This window comes from Prosopis cineraria, unplaced genomic scaffold, assembly GCF_029017545.1.
Source record: "Prosopis cineraria cultivar Desert tree isolate PC_DT_omini unplaced genomic scaffold, ASM2901754v1 PC3, whole genome shotgun sequence".
NCBI lineage: Eukaryota > Viridiplantae > Streptophyta > Magnoliopsida > Fabales > Fabaceae > Prosopis > Prosopis cineraria.
This window is the reverse complement of record NW_026555334.1, coordinates 21,844,774-21,863,295: the sequence shown is the minus strand read 5'-3', so window position 1 is coordinate 21,863,295 and position 18,522 is coordinate 21,844,774. Positions and strand designations below refer to the sequence as shown.

At 34.0% G+C, this 18,522-nt stretch overlaps 1 protein-coding gene across 2 annotated transcripts; it reads left to right on the top strand.

Moving 5' to 3' along the window:
- The first annotated feature begins 3,045 nt into the window (after positions 1-3,045).
- LOC129307134 (protein PLASTID TRANSCRIPTIONALLY ACTIVE 14) lies at positions 3,046-15,047 on the top strand. Of its 2 annotated transcripts, XM_054948014.1 has the most exons (13): positions 3,046-3,293; positions 3,378-3,524; positions 4,412-4,549; positions 4,723-4,848; positions 5,927-6,055; positions 6,712-6,801; positions 8,072-8,222; positions 9,900-10,009; positions 12,861-12,932; positions 13,576-13,681; positions 13,967-14,164; positions 14,691-14,733; positions 14,844-15,047. In XM_054948014.1, exons 1-13 carry the CDS (start codon positions 3,234-3,236, stop codon positions 14,920-14,922), a joined length of 1,449 nt encoding a protein of 482 aa, XP_054803989.1. In that variant the 5' UTR covers positions 3,046-3,233; the 3' UTR covers positions 14,923-15,047. The 2 variants fall into 2 exon arrangements, with proteins under 2 accessions (XP_054803989.1, XP_054803988.1); XM_054948013.1 differs by having other exon boundaries at positions 3,046-3,524.
- The last annotated feature ends 3,475 nt before the right edge of the window (positions 15,048-18,522 follow it).

Sequence of the window (18,522 nt, the reverse complement as noted above, 5' to 3'; positions counted from 1 at the left end):
TCAGCAAAAAAATGGTCAACTTTTGCTTTTGTGTTAGTTAAATGATCAACATTTAAGGAATTTGATAGATTAATCACTTTTGCACCAACTCTAGTAACGTTATAGGTATTTTTACTCCTGACTGACAACTTCATAGGTATTTTTACCTTTTTATTAGTCCATGTCAACAAATACTGACACGTGACATGCACGGTCAGCATTTAATTGTCAAAGTAAACAGCGTTAGGTTAAAGTTAATGGTTTGATAACTTTTGCACCAATTCATGTAAGGTTATGGGTATTTTTGCCCTATTCTTTATTTTAAGATGCTGGGTACCTTTGGCTGACCACTTCGTGAGTATTTCTGCCCCTTTACCCTTTGTTTTATATTTTAACTAACTTTTGAATCAAATTATCCAAACAAATTTCAATTTGTCTAACTGACCTTTGATAAAAAAAAGATATCCAAACATAAATCACGTTACATTTACAAACTTTTTTTAACCTCAATTTATTAGCCTCAATTGAGTTATAACTTTAGTTATAAATTTTTTAATCCGAACACACACTTATATAAGTGTTTCATGTCTAAACTAAGGTTGGGAACATCCAAAACCTTAGTTGAGGAGTTATCCAAACACCATTATAAGTGCGTATTTGATTTTCAGTTTGTCAAAAATTAGTTTATTGAAAGTTTATTTAACAAAATCAATTTAGTAAAAGTCAGTTATTGTAACCAAATTTATATTTGGATACATTTTTTCAGAAATCAATTTGGCAAACTGAAAGTTGTTTAGATTAATAATGATTTATGCTTTTAAAATATACTTTTAAATATGCAATAATCAAAAAGGATATTAATTTATGATAATTTATAATTTTTATTATACAAACATAATAAATTAGAAATGTTTGAAAAATATGAAAAAAAATTTGAAATGGATAAATAATACTCCCTCTACTAAAAAATGTAAAACATTTTTAATCGAATCTTATCCCTTAATAAAGTAGTTACCTACTTTCTAACTAACCCTATCTTTTCATATTTACCCTTATTAAACACACTATAATAAATATAAAGTTATTATCAATAGAGGCACTTTTGTAAAAAAGGCAATGATTATAGACTAAAAATGTCTTATAATTTTTAACATTCAACTCCTTAACAAATGACTTACATTTTTAAATGGAGGGAATATTAAAAATTTTATTTTTAATAATTTAGATAATAAAATTGTATAAAATAATGTAAAACTAAAAAAGTTGGGAAAACATTTATGATAAAATAATGATACAACAACAACAATAACAACAACAAGCCTTTATCCCACTAGGTGGGGTTAGCTACATGAATTGTAAGATGCCATTATGCTCTATCATTTATCAAACTTTTAAGAATATTATTAATTAAGAAATTGCATTCAATAACTTCCAATAGTGTTCTTTTAGGCTTTCCTTTACCCCTCTTAACAAGGCTCAAAGTTATATGTTCCACTTTGCTCATTGGTGCCTCCTACTATCTTCTTTGTACATGCCCAAATCATCTCAAATGATTTTCTATCATTTTTTCCTCAATAGGTGCTATCCTCACTTTTTCGCATACGTGCTCATTTCAATTTTTATCTTTATGTGTATATCCGTACATCCATCATTCTCATCTCTGCTACTTCAACTTTATACTCTTGCTGTCTCATTCACTACTATACAATATAGTCGGTCTGATAGCAGTATGATAAACTTTTCCTTTAAATTTATTAGACACTTTACGATCGCAAATAATTCCTTTAGCTTTTCTCCAATTAAACCACCTAGTTTGAATCTTATGTGAAATATCCCTATTGATTTCACCATCATTTTAAATAATGGCTCCCAAATATCTAAACTTTTTCACTTGAAGTATAATTTGACCTTCCAATTTCACTTTCAAATTACTGTTGACTAGTCTTTTACCAAATTTATAATATAAATATTTCGTCTTATTTTTACTCAGATGGAAACCTTTCAACTCTAATATCCTCCTCCATAACTCAAGTTTACAATTAACCTCTTCTCTCGTCTTTGCTATAAGAACTATATCATCTGTGAAGAATATACATTATGATAAAATAATGATAAATAATAAAAATTAAATTATTTTTATGATATATTGAACAATAATTATATAAATAATTCAATATATATTAATACTAAAAATTAATATAATAAATTATTTTTAATGTAGTGTTTTTTATGGGTTGAAAATTGATAAACATATGTCATCATTATCATTGAATGGAATGTTTTTCAATAGGCCTTCTTTTTGTTGCTATTTATGCGTTGTTTAGTTTCTTGTTTATTTTTTTCCTCATTTTCTTGGCTTTGTTTCTAGATGAAGTCATGGGCAAAAAAAAAGAATCAAATGACAAAAATATTGAAAGCACTTTCAAAAAACTATCTAAAGTTGAGGTGAAGAAAAAGACTTTTTGAAGCTTTTCAAATGTATTTTTAAAATGAACTTTGAGAAAAATTTTAGGAAACCAAACAACTTTAACATTTATAAATTTTTAAAAGTTCTTTTTAAATATAAAATGTGAGAAAATCAAACAATTCTTTAAATAGATTTGAGATAGACTTTTTAAATGAATTTTTTGTAGGAAATTTGAAATTCAAACAACTTTTTAGTTTAAATTATATTTTAAAAGGACTTTTGCTTTGTTGAATATGAATCCAACAACCACTTAAATCATGAGTTTTGATCTAGTACAACTCAATTCTTGATATTTTAATTTAATAACATTAAATTTTATTATAATCTAAACTATTAAAATCTCCATAGTTTTAACTCATCAGAAATTTTAATTCAATGCAGTTCAACAATAGTAGTCTTTATAGTTTTAGGAATTTAAAACATTAATCTTTTAAGTTTAAAAGAAAATGATTTATATTGTTACATTAATAGATTAAAGATTAATAGGTAGGGGCATGTTTGTTTTTCCATATTGAAGTCCTTCCCGTGGGACCTTGGTAAAATTTTGCCTTTAAAATTTAAATTACCATGAAAAGACAAAAAAAGCAGAGGAACCGAAACATGTCCGAGAAATCAGAGCTGGAATGGAACGCACCATCCCAGTAGAGAAAAAAACTAGATAACGTTCTTTCAGTCTTTCTGTCATAGCTTAGTTGCTGTGCGTGTTTGTACTATCATCTCGCTCACCATTTGATGTGGCGCGCTTTATACGCTTAAATTCCACCCTCTTCAATCATTTTCTTTTCCAATGGCTTCTTCTTTGCCTCTTTCTCAGCCTACTACTCACAGCTTCTTCTCTAAAACCCAGGTTCAATTTCCCTCTTCTCGCTCTTCTCTTTCCTCCACTTCCAATCTTGACATTTTCATCAATTTTGGGTTTAATCTAAAGCAGTTGAAAGGATTTAACCATGGCTCCCGGCGACCTAGCTTCTCATTTTGCCGCGACAACGAAAACAAAATTCGACCTATCAATGCTTTGGTTGATACAGGCCCATTCCCCTTGTTTCAACCTCCCAAAGTTGAAGAGTCGTCGTCTGAGGTAAGCTTCAGACCTTCTTTCAGTTACCCTTTCCTCGGTTGTCTACAAAAGCACGTTACTTACGACGGAGATGGGTCTGTCGCACGTATCACAGGATATTTCAAATTGCATTTAAACATGGAGAATGACATAGAGGTCCAAAAATATCAATTAATTCAATCTAGGTCTCAATTACCATATTTCAGGAATTCAGAACTTTGAGTCTCAATTTTGTATATTGTGATAAATTTATAATTTATTTTTTAAATTTTAACATGGTTGAAGAATATTTTTTTCGTTAAGATTTGGAATACAAGTTGAAGTTGTGAAATTGAGAGCCGAATTTGCAAATTCTTAAAATTGGCACTTAGGGCTACGTTGAATTAATTGGTCCTTTTAAAATCTGTCATTCTTCCTTTAAGCATTTTAGATTTTGTTCTGTTTATCTGTGTTAGTATCAGTGTTTCTCAGCAGGTTGTTGATAGGAAGTAATAAGTGGGACCTGCGTAACTTCAGTAGCTCAGAGTGATTAAAGCTGGTTTTGTTATCATTAGTTGATATAATTTCAAACATTTCAGCACCAAAGATAAGTTTTGTTGTCATTAGGAAGTCAACTATTTTCACCATTAGTACTTGTGGGTCTTTAATTTTGATATGATTAGATAGTGCGTCTAGCCTTTCAAGTTTGATGTGAACCACATTATTTATACCATGAATACTTCAGTTTCTTCTTCCATGAATACTTCAGTTTCTTCTTCTTATAGATTTAATATTACATAGATATATATTTTTGGAACTTGTGTCTTGAAGTTAGTAGAACAAGTTTTGTTACTGTTAGTTGTCTAGGGATCTTCAATTTAATTAAAATTTTCAATTATGGCTTTATGGAAATTCTTTTGTTCCTATAGTTGGAGCCAGCAGACCCTGATTTCTACAAAATAGGTTATATTCGAAGCATGCGAGCTTATGGAGTTGAGTTTAAGGAAGGGCCTGATGGGTTTGGTGTGTATGCTTCTAAAGATGTAGAACCTCTTCGCCGAGCCAGGGTGAGTAGCTTTTAGCATGCATACAGCATCTTAACTAATGCACATTAAAGACTAATTGTACATATAATGAAATTCAGGGGAAAAAATCAGTTAATTATTTTTAAAAAACCGATGATCTGGCCATAGTCCAAATTCATTTTCCATAATAATGGCAATTGTACTTGCTTGAGCAGGTTATAATGGAAATTCCTCTTGAATTGATGTTAACTGTGAGTCAGAAGCTCCCATGGATGTTCTTCCCTGATATAATTCCAGTGGGACATCCGATATTTGATATAATCAACTCAACAAATCCAGAGGTACTTTTACTTTTTCTCTCAGTACAGTAATTCAAAGCGAGATAGACCTTACTGATTTTGTTGTTTGTTTGTTTGTATACTATGAAGCAGCCACATCATCAAACGGCCATGTTTGTTTTCAAGACATAATATACCGTAAAATCTAGATCTACATTGATTTAATTGAAGATTGGTTGTCTAGGAGATTCATAGCATTTTATATTGGAAGGGTTGTATACTTGCAATATCTGACAAATGCATCATACCCAAATCTTAACCTTTTAAGCTCCATATTCAGTGAGTTCCCTCCAAAGAAAAATCACAATAGACCTCTTCCTATATTTGTAACACTTCAAACTATTATTTTCATAAAAATGTATTCTTTTCAAAGATATCAATACAGCAACGACAGCAGCAACAAGCCTTATCCCATTAGGTGGGGTTGGCTATATGGATTGTATGATGCCATTGTGATCTATCATATACTAAGCTTTTAGAAATGTTTTTTAACTAAGAGATCTTGGTTAACAACTTTTAAAAGTGTTCTCTTTAGTCTTCTTCTACCCCTCTGAACAAAGCTCAAAATTATTTGTTTTACTCTTTTCACTGGTGTCTCACATGGTTTTCAAAAATATTAGTTTACAACAAAAATTTGGAAAGAACTTGTGTGATTTCAGAAAGACTGAGCTTTTAGCCTGCCATCTATCATTTATTTTGGTTTCTTTCCCAATGTAGATTGGTCATTAATTTTCAAGTTTTTTCACCCTTTTTTAAACCCTACTTTTAAATATGTCCACTTGTGAGATAAGACTTTTTCTTCTTCTTGTTTTTGCTTTTAAATCCTACTTTTAAATGGGTATGGATGCAAGTCTTTGGGCGGGTGGTGGTAGCATCCTTGTTTAACATGCTGACATCCCTATGCATGTCCTTGCTTCATAGTTTTGGGTATGATTGTAATTTGTTCTTATACGTTTTTCGCTTGTGTCATGTTATTGATTGTTGAATGTGGTCAGGCTCAGCAGTAGCACTTGCAAAGTTAAAATCTTAGCCTTTTGATTCAGATTATTTTAATTTTAATTGCGTGACTCTTTTGTGACAGACAGATTGGCACCTAAGACTAGCATGCCTACTGTTATATGCATTGGATTGTCAGGACAACTTTTGGCAGTTGTATGGTGACTTCTTACCCAGTGCTGATGAATGCACTAGCTTACTTCTGGCAACAGAGGTGAGTACAACCTGTTTTATAATATTACATCTTAGTTTAATAGTAGTTTAAATTAGATGCATTCCTTTCTTTAGATTAGAGGGATTATGACGAGCATGCTGATCAAAGAGACATCAGTATGACCCTTTGAACAGCTGATTCAACTTTCAAGTTTTCCATTTATTCTATGTCATCACAATGTGAACATTATTTTTTGCTACTTACATATGTTGTTTGATAGGTGCAAGATGCATATTCGGGTGTTCTGCAGGCCTATCTTGTGGACCCTCTTCTTTAATTGATTCTTGTCTCTAATTGCATTTGATGGACTTCATCATGATTAGAGTGTAGGAGGAGTCTTGCAACTAATCTTTCTGTGAGATTGCATTTGACTTAGATGTTTTTCCTTGGGTAATGTATTGTAACTCAAGGTCGTCTTCTTCTTCTTCTTCTTCTTCTTCTTCTTCTTCTTCTTCTGGGTTCAAAACATGGCAAGATGAAACACAAAATATATGTTGCCTCTTTTTGACCTGAATCCTCTTTTCCAAGGTTTTATTGTCAAAGATCCTCATAATTCATGTCTATAGTTACGTGCATAGCTGCTTTTTAAGACTTACTTTACATGTTATAGTCTAGCATTATTTATCTGCTCTCCTGTTCATCTGTATACCCTGCAGGCAGAACTTTTGGAGCTGCAGGATCCCAATCTTGCATCTACCATCAGGAATCAGCAACGCCAAGCCTCACAATTTTGGGAGAAGAATTGGGTAAAGGGCCAATTTCCTGTTTTATTTTAGTTAATCTTCTGATAATAGTATAAATGCATGATATAGCTCCTGCTATAGCCTATTTTTGGTTGCTACGGGCTCTTGCACTACATTGCAAGTGTAGCTAAGCAACTTTCCTGTAGCTCAACTATAGCAGATGCTGCAAACAGTATAAAAGCCTGTCTCCATCTGGGCATTTTACTATGCAAAAAACAGCTCAAAAATTAAATGTAATGCCTTCTAAGGATAAAGAACAGCAATCTCTCTTTTGAGGAAGTTTTCAACTTCCCTGTGCTCATAAGTAGCCACGCATAATCTGTTTTCTAGAGATTTGTGTCTTTCTTTTCACTCACTCTTTTCTCTATTACTCACTTTTTTGTCATGGGACATAAGACACCGACTAAAAAGGACCTTTTTATTTATTTATTTATTTATTTTCATTCTATAGGCTTTGTTTTGTCTCCATATGAACTCTTCATCTTTCTCTGCTAGTTTTCTAAATTATGTTGGTATTGTGCATGTTTTGGAACTTATGTAACCAATACTTTTTCTACCCTGCCCCTAGCTGATTGTTTACCTTGTGATACATTTTTCATTCCATTCTATTCTTTTGGGAGCCATTATTCAAAATGATGGCGAAATCAGTGAAGATATTTCACATAGAATTCAAGCTGGGTGGTTTAATTGGAGAAAAGCTAAAGGAGTTATTTGCGACCGTAAGGTGCCTAATAAACTTAAAGGAAAGTTTTATCGCACTGCTATCAGACCGGCAATGTTATATAGTAGTGAATGTTGGGCTCTAACGGGACAGCAAGAGCATAAAGTTGGAGTAGCAGAGATGAGAATGTTACGATGGATGTGCGGGCATACAAGTAAAGATAAAATTCGAAATGAGCACGTACGCGAAAAAGTGAGGGTGGCATCTATTGAGGAAAAAATGGTAGAAAATCGGTTGAGATTGCAAGCATAGTTGATGTGTTAAATGCAAGCATAGTCTTTTTATTCTTTGAATGTGTTAATTGCTTGATTATTATTTTGTTGTCATTCTAATTATATTAAATATATTTGATGTGTGTGTGTGTGTGTAATATTTTGCTCAAAATTCCAATTTAGATTGCCCAAAGTCATGCAATGTTGCATTAAATGTTTTTGCCAATTCAAGTGGATTACTTTTATGCGCTATCAATATGACTACGCTCCTTACTATCGTGTTCCATCAACTACAGCACTTCATTTCTTGTTCTTAACAAATCTTGTCAATCTTGCTCAGCACACTGGTGTTCCCCTTAAAATAAAGCGTCTTGCTCGTGATCCCCAGAGATTCATGTGGGCAGTGAGTATAGTACAGTCACGATGCATTAATATGCAAATGAGGATCGGTGCACTACATCAGGATGCAAATATGCTGATTCCTTATGCTGGTAAGCTTATTTATCTAAAATTAGGCTGACTATATAAAACATTTTTCTTTCATAGTGTAGTTACGCAATTGTCATGTTCTTCTTATAACTTCTTCATTAGTTACAATTCAACTGTTTGTCTATGATGCGTAGTCTGTTTTATGCATTATTAGAATTTGATGAACAAGTAGCAGGAGATTGTGTGTTGAATGAGTTTTTTTTTTTGGGAAAGAACTACTTTCATTTCTGTCATAAATTCTGGTCAAGGATAGGTTAAGGGTGCCAGATATTGTTTACCTCATGGAGTCATTTTCTTTTATTGGGATTGAAGATGGCTACATGTTGGGATCAGTTTGGAGTTCAAATTAATGTCATGGAATCTGTGGTATATTGGGACATAGTAATCCTCTCATTGACAGTCTACTGAATGAACTTAAATACCCCTGACGTACTGGAGTTCTAAGTCTGACAAACACAACAAATGATCTTCCAAAATTTTCCCCTAAACAGAATCTCTAATTATGTTTACAATTTCTCTAAATTCTCAGTTTCCTTACAAAATCTCTAATTTCATATGGATTGTTAGCTGATTGGAATCAGATACAATGAAATATTTCCAAATTTGCCCCAGAAATAGAATCCCTAATGGATTGACAATAATCGTTCAAAATATAATAAAAAACCCATTGCTCCTTAAGCATGCCAAAAGTCCAACTCCGATGATGCTGCCATGCAACCTCAGTGGAAATAAAGGGGACTGTTAAGTCTGTAGCAGGTCATTCTTACTAATTTTATGAAGTAATGTTGCCTTTGAAAAATGTTCAAAATTAATTGTGGATGTTGGTGATCTCAATGTTAGCGGGCAAATAAATAATGGTTCTTTTCCTTTTCTGGTTAATCGAGGTTGTCAACCTTTATCACAGTTTATTTCTATGTGTTTTCCTCTCTTCTGTAGCTCTTGTAGTTAATTCCTTTCCTTTTTTAGGTTCTCAGCCATCAAGATCTATCATTCTCCTTCCCTGAGCTAATTCCTGTATATTTATTGCCCCGTTCAAATAAAGCAAGAATCCAGAGAATAAATTTTCTGAGTTTGCTATAGTGAAAGGGTTGCCGATGCTATATATTTTGAATAAGAACTTCTTGCATAGTGTGATAAATGCATTTATATTTCCTCATTCTGAAGTTCCATCTGGGTCTCATTTATCACAATACCTACAATTTTTCCCTTCATTTTGGATTCCTCCATTTATTTTTTGTGATAGTTTGTTTAAATGTGTTTCTGTCTAACTCTGAGAAGTCCATCTGCTTGTCCTCCCCACCTTACTTGTCATGGCTGATTGCTTTTCCGTCATTTATAATGACGCACTCTGTTTCCTTGTTACAATAAATGATGACTGAGTGAAAATCTTCATTTATGTTTCCTCATCCAAGATCTTGTATCATATTATATAAGTTGTACATCTCTCCATTGAAAAATATGTAGTTTTGTTTAGGGTAAAAGCATATGTGTCCATGGAAATCTGACAGTTGCAATGTGGAATAAGAAATAAAATCATCAGTCACAGAGGAAAACAAGTGAGCATATAGTGAGAAAAAATGGATGTCATACATTCCTAGATTTGTGGAGATATGCTCACTTTTGCGGTTTAACCTCTTGGCTATTTTTATTTGTTTGACTGATCTAGTCTTGTTTTCCAGACATGCTGAACCATTCATTTGAGCCAAATTGTTTTTTCCATTGGCGCTTCAAGGACCAGATGGTTGAGGTGCTTATAAATGCTGGACAGAGGATTAGAAAGGGAGATGAGGTAAACCATACCTTGCTTTTGGAAAACGTGTTTGATAATTGTCTAAAATTAGAGAAAGTAGAACTGTGTATAGAAAACTGAGAGTTGTAGCTATTGGTTTAACTGTTTAAGGGGAAGTATGAAAAATCATTAGTTTGCACAGTGACATCGTTCAATCCATATAACTAACTTTACATAGTGGGATACAGTTTGTTGTTGTTATTGTTGTATTAAAAACTAGGGAGAATTACTGTGGAGTCCCAGCCAATTAATTCACTTACCCCAAGTCCCAAGAAATGCACAAATTTTTCCACCAAGTATCAAAATCATTGTGCAGCTACAAAAATACCGCTATATTATGTTTTTTTTTTAAAAAATAATATCATTCATCCACCACTGTCTCTAGAACTCTGGCCAGCCTCTGCTGGAGACCTCCTGGCCACTACTGCCAGTGTTGGCACACTTGCTGGCGTTGGAGCTCCGGTGATTGGTGGTTTTTTTTTTTTTTTTTTTAAATTAAGGAAAGGGTGGTCTTGGGAGGATTAGGACCCAAGACCACAAGGTTTTCAAAATGTTTGGTAACCATTGGGCCACTTATGCTTATTGATATAATAGTGCAAAATCTTATAAAATATTTAATGGTTGGTGTCAACCTGAGTAGAGGAAAATGACAACTTCAATTTAAGTAAAAGACAATTCAAGTATATGAAAATAACAATTTGGTAAAAGAGAATAATAACTTGGGTATACGAAAATAACCACTTGGGTGTCAAGAAATAACAACTTGAGTTTACGTATATAACAACTTGGTTATTTCATATTTCTAGTTGTTATTTATTTAAAATCAAGTTGTTATTTCTTGACACCCAAGTTGTCACTCTCCTTTGCCAAGTTTTTGATTTTTTTTCCATATATCAAGATGTTATTTACTTAAACTCAAGTTGTCATTGCCGTATGCCCAAGTTGTTTTTCTTTGCCAAGTTGTTATTTCATCTAATTGTTATTTATTACTTAAACTAAAGTTGTTATTTCGTGGTACTAAAGTTGTCGTTCTCCTTTGTTGAGTTGTTATTTCTGTATATACAAGTTGTTATTAATTTTTTGTTTTACCAAGTTGTTTTTTCATATCCTTAGTTGTTATCTACTTAAACTTAGGTTGTTATTTCCTGACACCCAAGTTGTCATTTTCGTATGCTCAAATTGTATTTTACTTAAACTGGAGTTGTTATTTTCTTATGCTTGAGTTGTCATTTTCCTTTGACAAGTTATCATTTTCCTCTACTCAAGTTGATACCAATTATTAAATATATATATATATATATATATAAGATTTTACACTATTATATTGACCAGTATAAGTGACCCAATGGTTACCAAATATTTTGGGAACAAGCATGTGTTTTAGCAACAAGCAGTGGTGGTCGGGAGGTCTCTAGTGGAGGCTGGCTAGAGCTTTGACGACGGTGGTGGATGAATGATATATATATGTATATATATATATTTTTTAAAAAATAAGGCAAGACTATTTTTGTAATTGTAGAGGGATTTGGGATTTGGTAGCAATTTGTACATTTTGGGGGGTTTGAGGGTAATTGAATTAGTTGGCCAGGACTTCACAATAATTCTCCCTAAAAACTATTGGTTATTTTGTTATAGTAGCTCCTAAGGATATTACTGTACGTTCTCTCAGGAATATTTTTGCATACTTGACTCTGCTCTTGCCTATAAATTGAGATCTCCTCCACATTTGTAATGTAACAGAGTGCACTTTGAAGAACACAAATTCTCTTCCCAATTTCTGAATTTTCTTCCTCATTTAAACGGTTTGATAACTTATCTGTTCTATAAGATTTGGCTTAGAGTAAGATTCCTAATATTTGTTCAATGCACGAACTATTATTATATAGTATTGGACAGATGGTGATTTGGCCTGGATTACAAGCCTTGGTTATGGCCATAGGGATTGAGGGGAAATGGTTTTTTTTTTTTTTGTTTATTTTAATTTTTTTTTTAATGTGTAGAATGTTGAGAAAATAGGGGGAGCAGAAGCTTAAGAAAAAAAGAAGAGACAGTGTATAAGAGACTGACCCACAGATTGTCTCAATACATGTGAAAAGGGAAACACTTATGGCATACTATACTTTCCCAAGTTCTTAATGTCTTATAAGGCTATTAAGGAAGGAAACAGAGAGACCAGACGGTTCAGTAATCCTCCTACAATGAACAACCATAAAAAGGAACCACACACACAGAGAGATGATGAGAAACATCATCTCAAAGCTCTCCAATCCCTTTGTATGTAATAATGAAATTGCCCTGCTCCTAGAAAAGCTCATGAGCTGAACCCTTGTTGAAGTAAGAATATCTTTCTCAAAAATCTACCAGTAAGAATCTCTGGGCGCAAATTTGTTTTACATTCCAGCTAAAATGCAATGCAAAACAGCAAAAGTGCAACTCTATCATATTGCTCTCTTTCCTACATCCTTAGTTTGAATTATGTAAAGAGAAAAACTTTCAAATGGTATGTGCTAGTTTATTGTTCCCCAAAATGGCAAACAACTTACTCCATAATCACTGAGCAACCACATGATGAAATTATAAGTGACTGCTATGTAAGTGTTATTGTATGATTGGCCTTTCTCTTTTGCATTTATCTTCAAACTAATGGTCCAGGTACCCTTTGACAGAGGGAAAGTATTATTGTTTATAAGCTATATAATATATCTTCATTGATTTTTTTTTTAGATTGGCTGGCACATTTTCAGAAAGAGAAGTATGTGGAGTGAAGAAATTGTCTTCCATGTCTTAGTTTGTAGTTTGTCTCTTGTTGGCACATTGTGATCCTGATTATATTGTCAACTACTTTTAACAGATGACCGTCGATTACATGAGCAGGCAAAAGAATGACATGTTTATGCAAAGATATGGCTTTTCATCATCTGTGGTAATTGTCCTTCCATTTCAAACTTGATGGAAAAACAATGCACTATAATTTCTTGCTGCTTTTTCCTGAAATCATTTGGCTGGGTCCCTCCAATCTTGTGAATAAGATCTTTAAAACTATGCTAGTTAAAAGAAGTCGGATGCTGGAAGCCCTTTGTTATGGATGTCAGCTATATCATAATTATTTCTGTAACCTGGAAAATTTATTTTGAGATCTCTTTTCAGTTATGATTGGTTCATTTCGGGTGGTCTTTAAGGTTTTGGGAAATTTCAATATATCCAGCAGCACTCTGAAAACTGTATTGGCCTGGTGTGTTCAGCTAGTTGAAGGGGATGCCCACTCAGTTTGAACTTTAAAGTTTGAACTTTGGCCCTATGAAGATGGCAGGCACGTTGCAATTATGCATCAGGCTTTGGATTATACATGTGTGTTCCATTTGAACCCTAGTTTGACCATAGTAAAACTGTACACGACGAATGTCAATTCTAGTTCATTCACCTGTCCATTTTTCAAATATCACAATCATGATAAAAGGATATTCAATCTTGCTAATGATATATCTGTTTCATAATTAGTTTGGTAAATGCTTTCCTGTGATTATCAAGATTCATGAACTGTAAGCCCAAATCACTTCAATTTGCAGAACCCTTGGGATGAGATCAAATTCTCTGGAGATGCACGGATACATTTGGATTCCTTCTTGTCCGTGTTCAATATATCTGGCCTTCCTGAAGAGTATTATCATAACAGTAGGTCAACTTACTGGGATCTGCTTTCTTGAATAATTTAGAGTTAGCTAGCTAATTTGTCTCTAAATTGTTAGGCTATTTATTTTCAGTCTCTGAAGTTAGTGAATAATGACTAAAAGATGATTAATCCTGTTGACATTTTCAAGTCACTATACAAGAAGATCAATATGTGGCCAATTCATGCTAATGATTAACTTATCCATTCACTAAACGTATAGGGGCCAAATTTTTTTTTTCCTTCCTATGTGTTGGCATTAATAAGAAATGGTGTGAATTTTGTGGCAGCTCTTCTATCTAAGGAGGGCGATACGTTTGTTGATGGAGCAGTCATTGCTGCAGCACGGACGCTGCCAACTTGGTCAGATGGGGATATACCTCCAATCCCTAGTGTGGAACGGAAGGCTGTGAAGGAGTTACAAAATGAATGCCAACAAATGCTTGCAGAATTTCCCACAACCTCCAAGCAAGACCAAAAATTGATAGGCAAGTTTTTAAGGAAACCATATCAGTTCTTATTTTACGCCAAAATTTCATCTTTGAGATCTTTTATCAGCAAGACTTTCAATTAAGAGCGGTCGATCCCAGTAAGCATTTCAAGATTTGAATGCCGAGCCCTATTTAAAAAGGGTTTGGAAAGTCCCTGCCCAGCCCAATTAAGGCCTCGAATGGCCAACCTCATAAGCAACTACACTTCAGGAAAGAAAGGGTCATTCATCGGACGGTTGTGTTGGACTTGATACTACACTTCATATTGAATGTCTGGTTCACAGGACCTGCCTCATATTCATATTGACACTTGCTGCAAGAAGGCCACTTTATTCATGCTTCTACTGTCTTTGCTCTCCTAATATTTTTATGGTAATAAGTACTTTTGGGCTAATGTCACACACTAGGTTGAATTGAGCCTGCTACGAAGTTCTAGCTCAAATTTGATGTGCCTGTTTGGTCTTAAATTTGAGTTTCTTTGTTGATAAAAGCTAATACTTTGCTTAAATATTTTATTCCTCAGATTCAATGCAAGATGCTACCAGGCCACTTGAAACTGCAATAAAGTATGTCAATTTCACATCATCAAGCAGTTCCATAAAATTCCTTAAATACTGTTAATTGGCTGGTGAAATCCTCGTTTTAATAGCCTTCATTGTGAACTTTGCATGAGCAGGTACAGATTGCACAGGAAATTGTTCATAGAGAAAGTCATCCAAACATTGGACATCTATCAGGAGAGATTGCTCTTTTGATCTCAAGTCACTAAATTGTGTTATTTTTGTGAAGGAAATTTTGTGACTTCCATTGATTATACGGACAATGCTACTGTGTCCATGAGCTGTATACTTAGGTTATCCATGCTTCTCTTTCTGTGATCTTTACTCTTTCTACTCCTTCATGATGCCCTGGTGAATTGAAATGGTATATAACAAGATGTGATGTAAAACTGGAACGAATTAAACAAAATAAAGTTAATTAAGGCATCTAAATAAAGGTCAACGTGATATCAACGTGTCCCTTGGCTTGAAAACTTTTCTTAATAATCTCTAATAATAATCATTTCCATTTTAGAACCGTTGACATAAACGTCTCGAGCTTTAGATGATTTGGTGGGGTGTTCACGCTCTTGGGTGTAAGGCGGTTGTTTCTGCTTCATGGTTGTTCTTTCTTTTTCTTTCTGGTTTGTAGTTTGTGTTCCTTAAGGTGCTGTTCCTGGCCTTTTATTCCTCGTGCTTCTCTTGATCAGTTTGTTTTGTGAGAAAGCAAATAGGAGAGAAAGGTGCCAAACCTTTTGGATGGTTTGGACAAAAAGAATTCTATTCATTATATAAAGCATTCGGTAACACCTTGGGTAATACAGATGAGACACATGTAAAAAGAATCTTTGGCCTATACAGATATTATAGGACATATGACTATATCTGGAAGAGCATATACACGATAAACTAATTACAAGATTAGCAACTTAATTCTCTGCTCTAACATGCCCCCTCAAATAAGAGGGTGTGATGAACGGTCCAATTTTCCAACGAAACTCTCAGAATTGAGGGAATGATAGAGCCTTTGTTAGACAGTAAGCTATTTGATAAGATGATGGCACATATCGAACGTCAAGTGAGCCTGCTAAAACCTGATTATGAATGAAACGAACATCTATCTTAATATGCTTGCTTCTAGCATGTTCAACTGGATTAGACACAAGTACATTAACATTAACATTGTCACACCAAATGACTAGGGTTTGGCGAGGTAAGAAACCAAAGTTTACACAAAAGAGAACACAACCATTTCAACTCTGCAGCCCCACCAGCCAACGACCTATACTCTGACTTAGTACTAGATCTTGACAGCATGTATTGCTTTTGGGAAGCCCATGACACAAGTGAACCCCAAGATAAACACAAAACCCAGTCATGGATTTTCTAATCAGCAATATCACTGGCGCAGTTAGCATCTGTAAAAGCCATTAAATATAACTTGGAATATGGTCTCAACTGTGTGCTAAAATGATAGGCTCCTTTGAGATACCTAAGGATTTGCTTCACAGCCTCAGAATGAATTGTAGTTGGAGCTGAAAGGAATTGATTGAGTTTGTTTACTGAGTAAGCAATATTTGGCCTAGTTGTTGTAATATATTGTAGAACACCAATGGCATGCCTATACTCACTGGGATCCTTTAAAAGTTCACTATCAGAAGTAGAAAAATGATAGCCAATAACCATAGGTGTGGTCACAGGAGCATAATCAAGCATATTAAACCTTTTTAATACATCTAATGTGTATTTTCTTTGACTTAAATAGATACCTATTTGATCGCAACAGATTTCGATGCCAAGAAAAGTGTAAGGGGCCAAGATCCTTCAAAGAAAACAAACAATTCAACTTTTCTATGAAATTCTTGAGATAAGTTGAATTATTTCCTGTCACAACAATATCATCAACATAGATTAATATGAACACAGTCAAACTACTAGTCCGAAGCATAAATAAAGAGGTGTCACTTTTGGAATTTTGAAATCCCCATTAAAGAAGAGTGAGTCAAAGTCGATCAAACTAGGCTCAGGGAGCCAGTTTCAAGCCATATAGCACTTTAACAAGCTTACAAACATGAGTTGGGTATCTTGAATCAAGAAACACCTCAGGTTGTTTCACATAGACATTCCCCTATAGAAACCCATTTCAAAAAGCATTGTTTACATCTAGTTATCTGATTTCCCTCTTAAATGTAACAACGATGGTAAGAATTACATGAATCGTTGCCACTTTGATGAGTGGGATGAATGTTTTGTTGTAATAGACTCTGACTAACTGCTAAAATCCCTTTGCAACTAATCTCGCCTTGTATTGTTGTAGAAACCCATTGGCATTAAATTTTTTTGTAAAGATCTACTTATAATCCACGACCTTCTATGCTTTAAGAGTTGAAACTATTGGCATGTATGATTGTGTTGAAAAACAAAAAAATCTTCTTGCATTGCTTGTTGCCATTAAGGAGAATGGAGAGCATCGCTTGCACAAAGAGGGTTCAACTTTTTGAGAGAGTGAATTGGGGTCTTCTACTTAAAGCAACTCAACAAATGGGTATTTAGGCTTGTGAATGCCACTCTTACCTTGTGTGACCATTGGATAAACATTAGTAATTGTTGTGTTAGGCTCATTTGACATTGTAGGCAACCCACTATTAAGTGAACTGGATAAGGATGAAGAGTGAAGCATGTAATGTGTAACATCCTACATGTAATGCATCAAAGTAAGGAATAAAGGTGCCTAAGTATGGTATTCTATGTTATAAAGCTGCAAGCGATTGTACACCTTATGAGAAGCCTTTGATGCACATAAAGATGAGTAAAATTAGAGTGCAACCTTTACTAGGCAATAAATTAACGAGAAAAGGAAGACAAGAATTTATGCACGTTTTACAATGTAAAGAGAAAAGTGTTTATGTGCATCGGTAATGAGAAATAAATATTATTTTAATGTACATAAATCAAGGACATGTTTCATGAGCAGCCAACGTTTTGGTATGCAAAATGAGTAACGTGCATCCAGCCTGAGCAAAATGTCTAGGAAAATTATCCTGACCAAATTTTATGAAAGTATGTGCAAAAGCATGTATCCGGTAAGCACAATTCCTAATGAATCCAGTAAAAGCATGTATTTGGGAAAATTCTTTCTCCCCAAAGTTCTAGAATTGCTCGAGCTATAATTGAGATTCTTCGAAACACCACCCACTAGACCTAAAGAGGATGAAAACCTCCCCATACTGTCTCTCTTCCTTTCTGCCTTTGCCTCCCTATCCCTCCTAGTAGCCTACTCTTAACCTGTGACACATTTCCTTATATGTTGTCATGTCGAGCAAAGCAATTTGCTATCAATACTCAAGGCATATCTTCTCTAACAATCTCTCTATTTTTCATCTTGTGTCATTACTATGATACAGATAGGTAGAATAGACTAACAGATCATTGAATCTTCGAATGAATTCCTCATCATCTAGACCCCTTTATCTAAATGCATGAAATTCTTCTTCTTTCTCTTTATGAAAGGAGATCGAACAGTAGTAGTCAAAGAAAATCTTCTTAAATTCTTCCCACGACAACCTTGCACCACCAAACAATCTTACTAAATCCTAACATTTATTAGCTACTCTAACTAACTATATTGTTGCTAGGTCATCTTCTGCTCTGATATGCAAATCACCACCTCAAATATTGTCTCAAGGCACTCTATCCATAACTCAACCTCACCGTTCTTTATATTGTCATTGAAGGTTGGTGGACTGAACCTCACAAATGTCTTTCATGCTTTATTAATAAATGGGTCTATATAACTTCCTTCTATATCCTCCTGAT

What these genes read in the sequence shown, in the direction of transcription:
- LOC129307134 (XM_054948013.1), top strand. Translation starts at nt 3,234, where the DNA reads ATGGCTTCTTCTTTGCCTCTTTCTCAGCCTACTACTCACAGCTTCTTC. An exon ending in TTGAAGAGTCGTCGTCTGAG is followed by an intron (nt 3,525 to 4,411) that starts GTAAGCTTCAGA and finishes TTGTTCCTATAG; the next exon opens with TTGGAGCCAGCAGACCCTGA. An exon ending in GGATTAGAAAGGGAGATGAG is followed by an intron (nt 10,010 to 12,860) that starts GTAAACCATACC and finishes TACTTTTAACAG; the next exon opens with ATGACCGTCGATTACATGAG.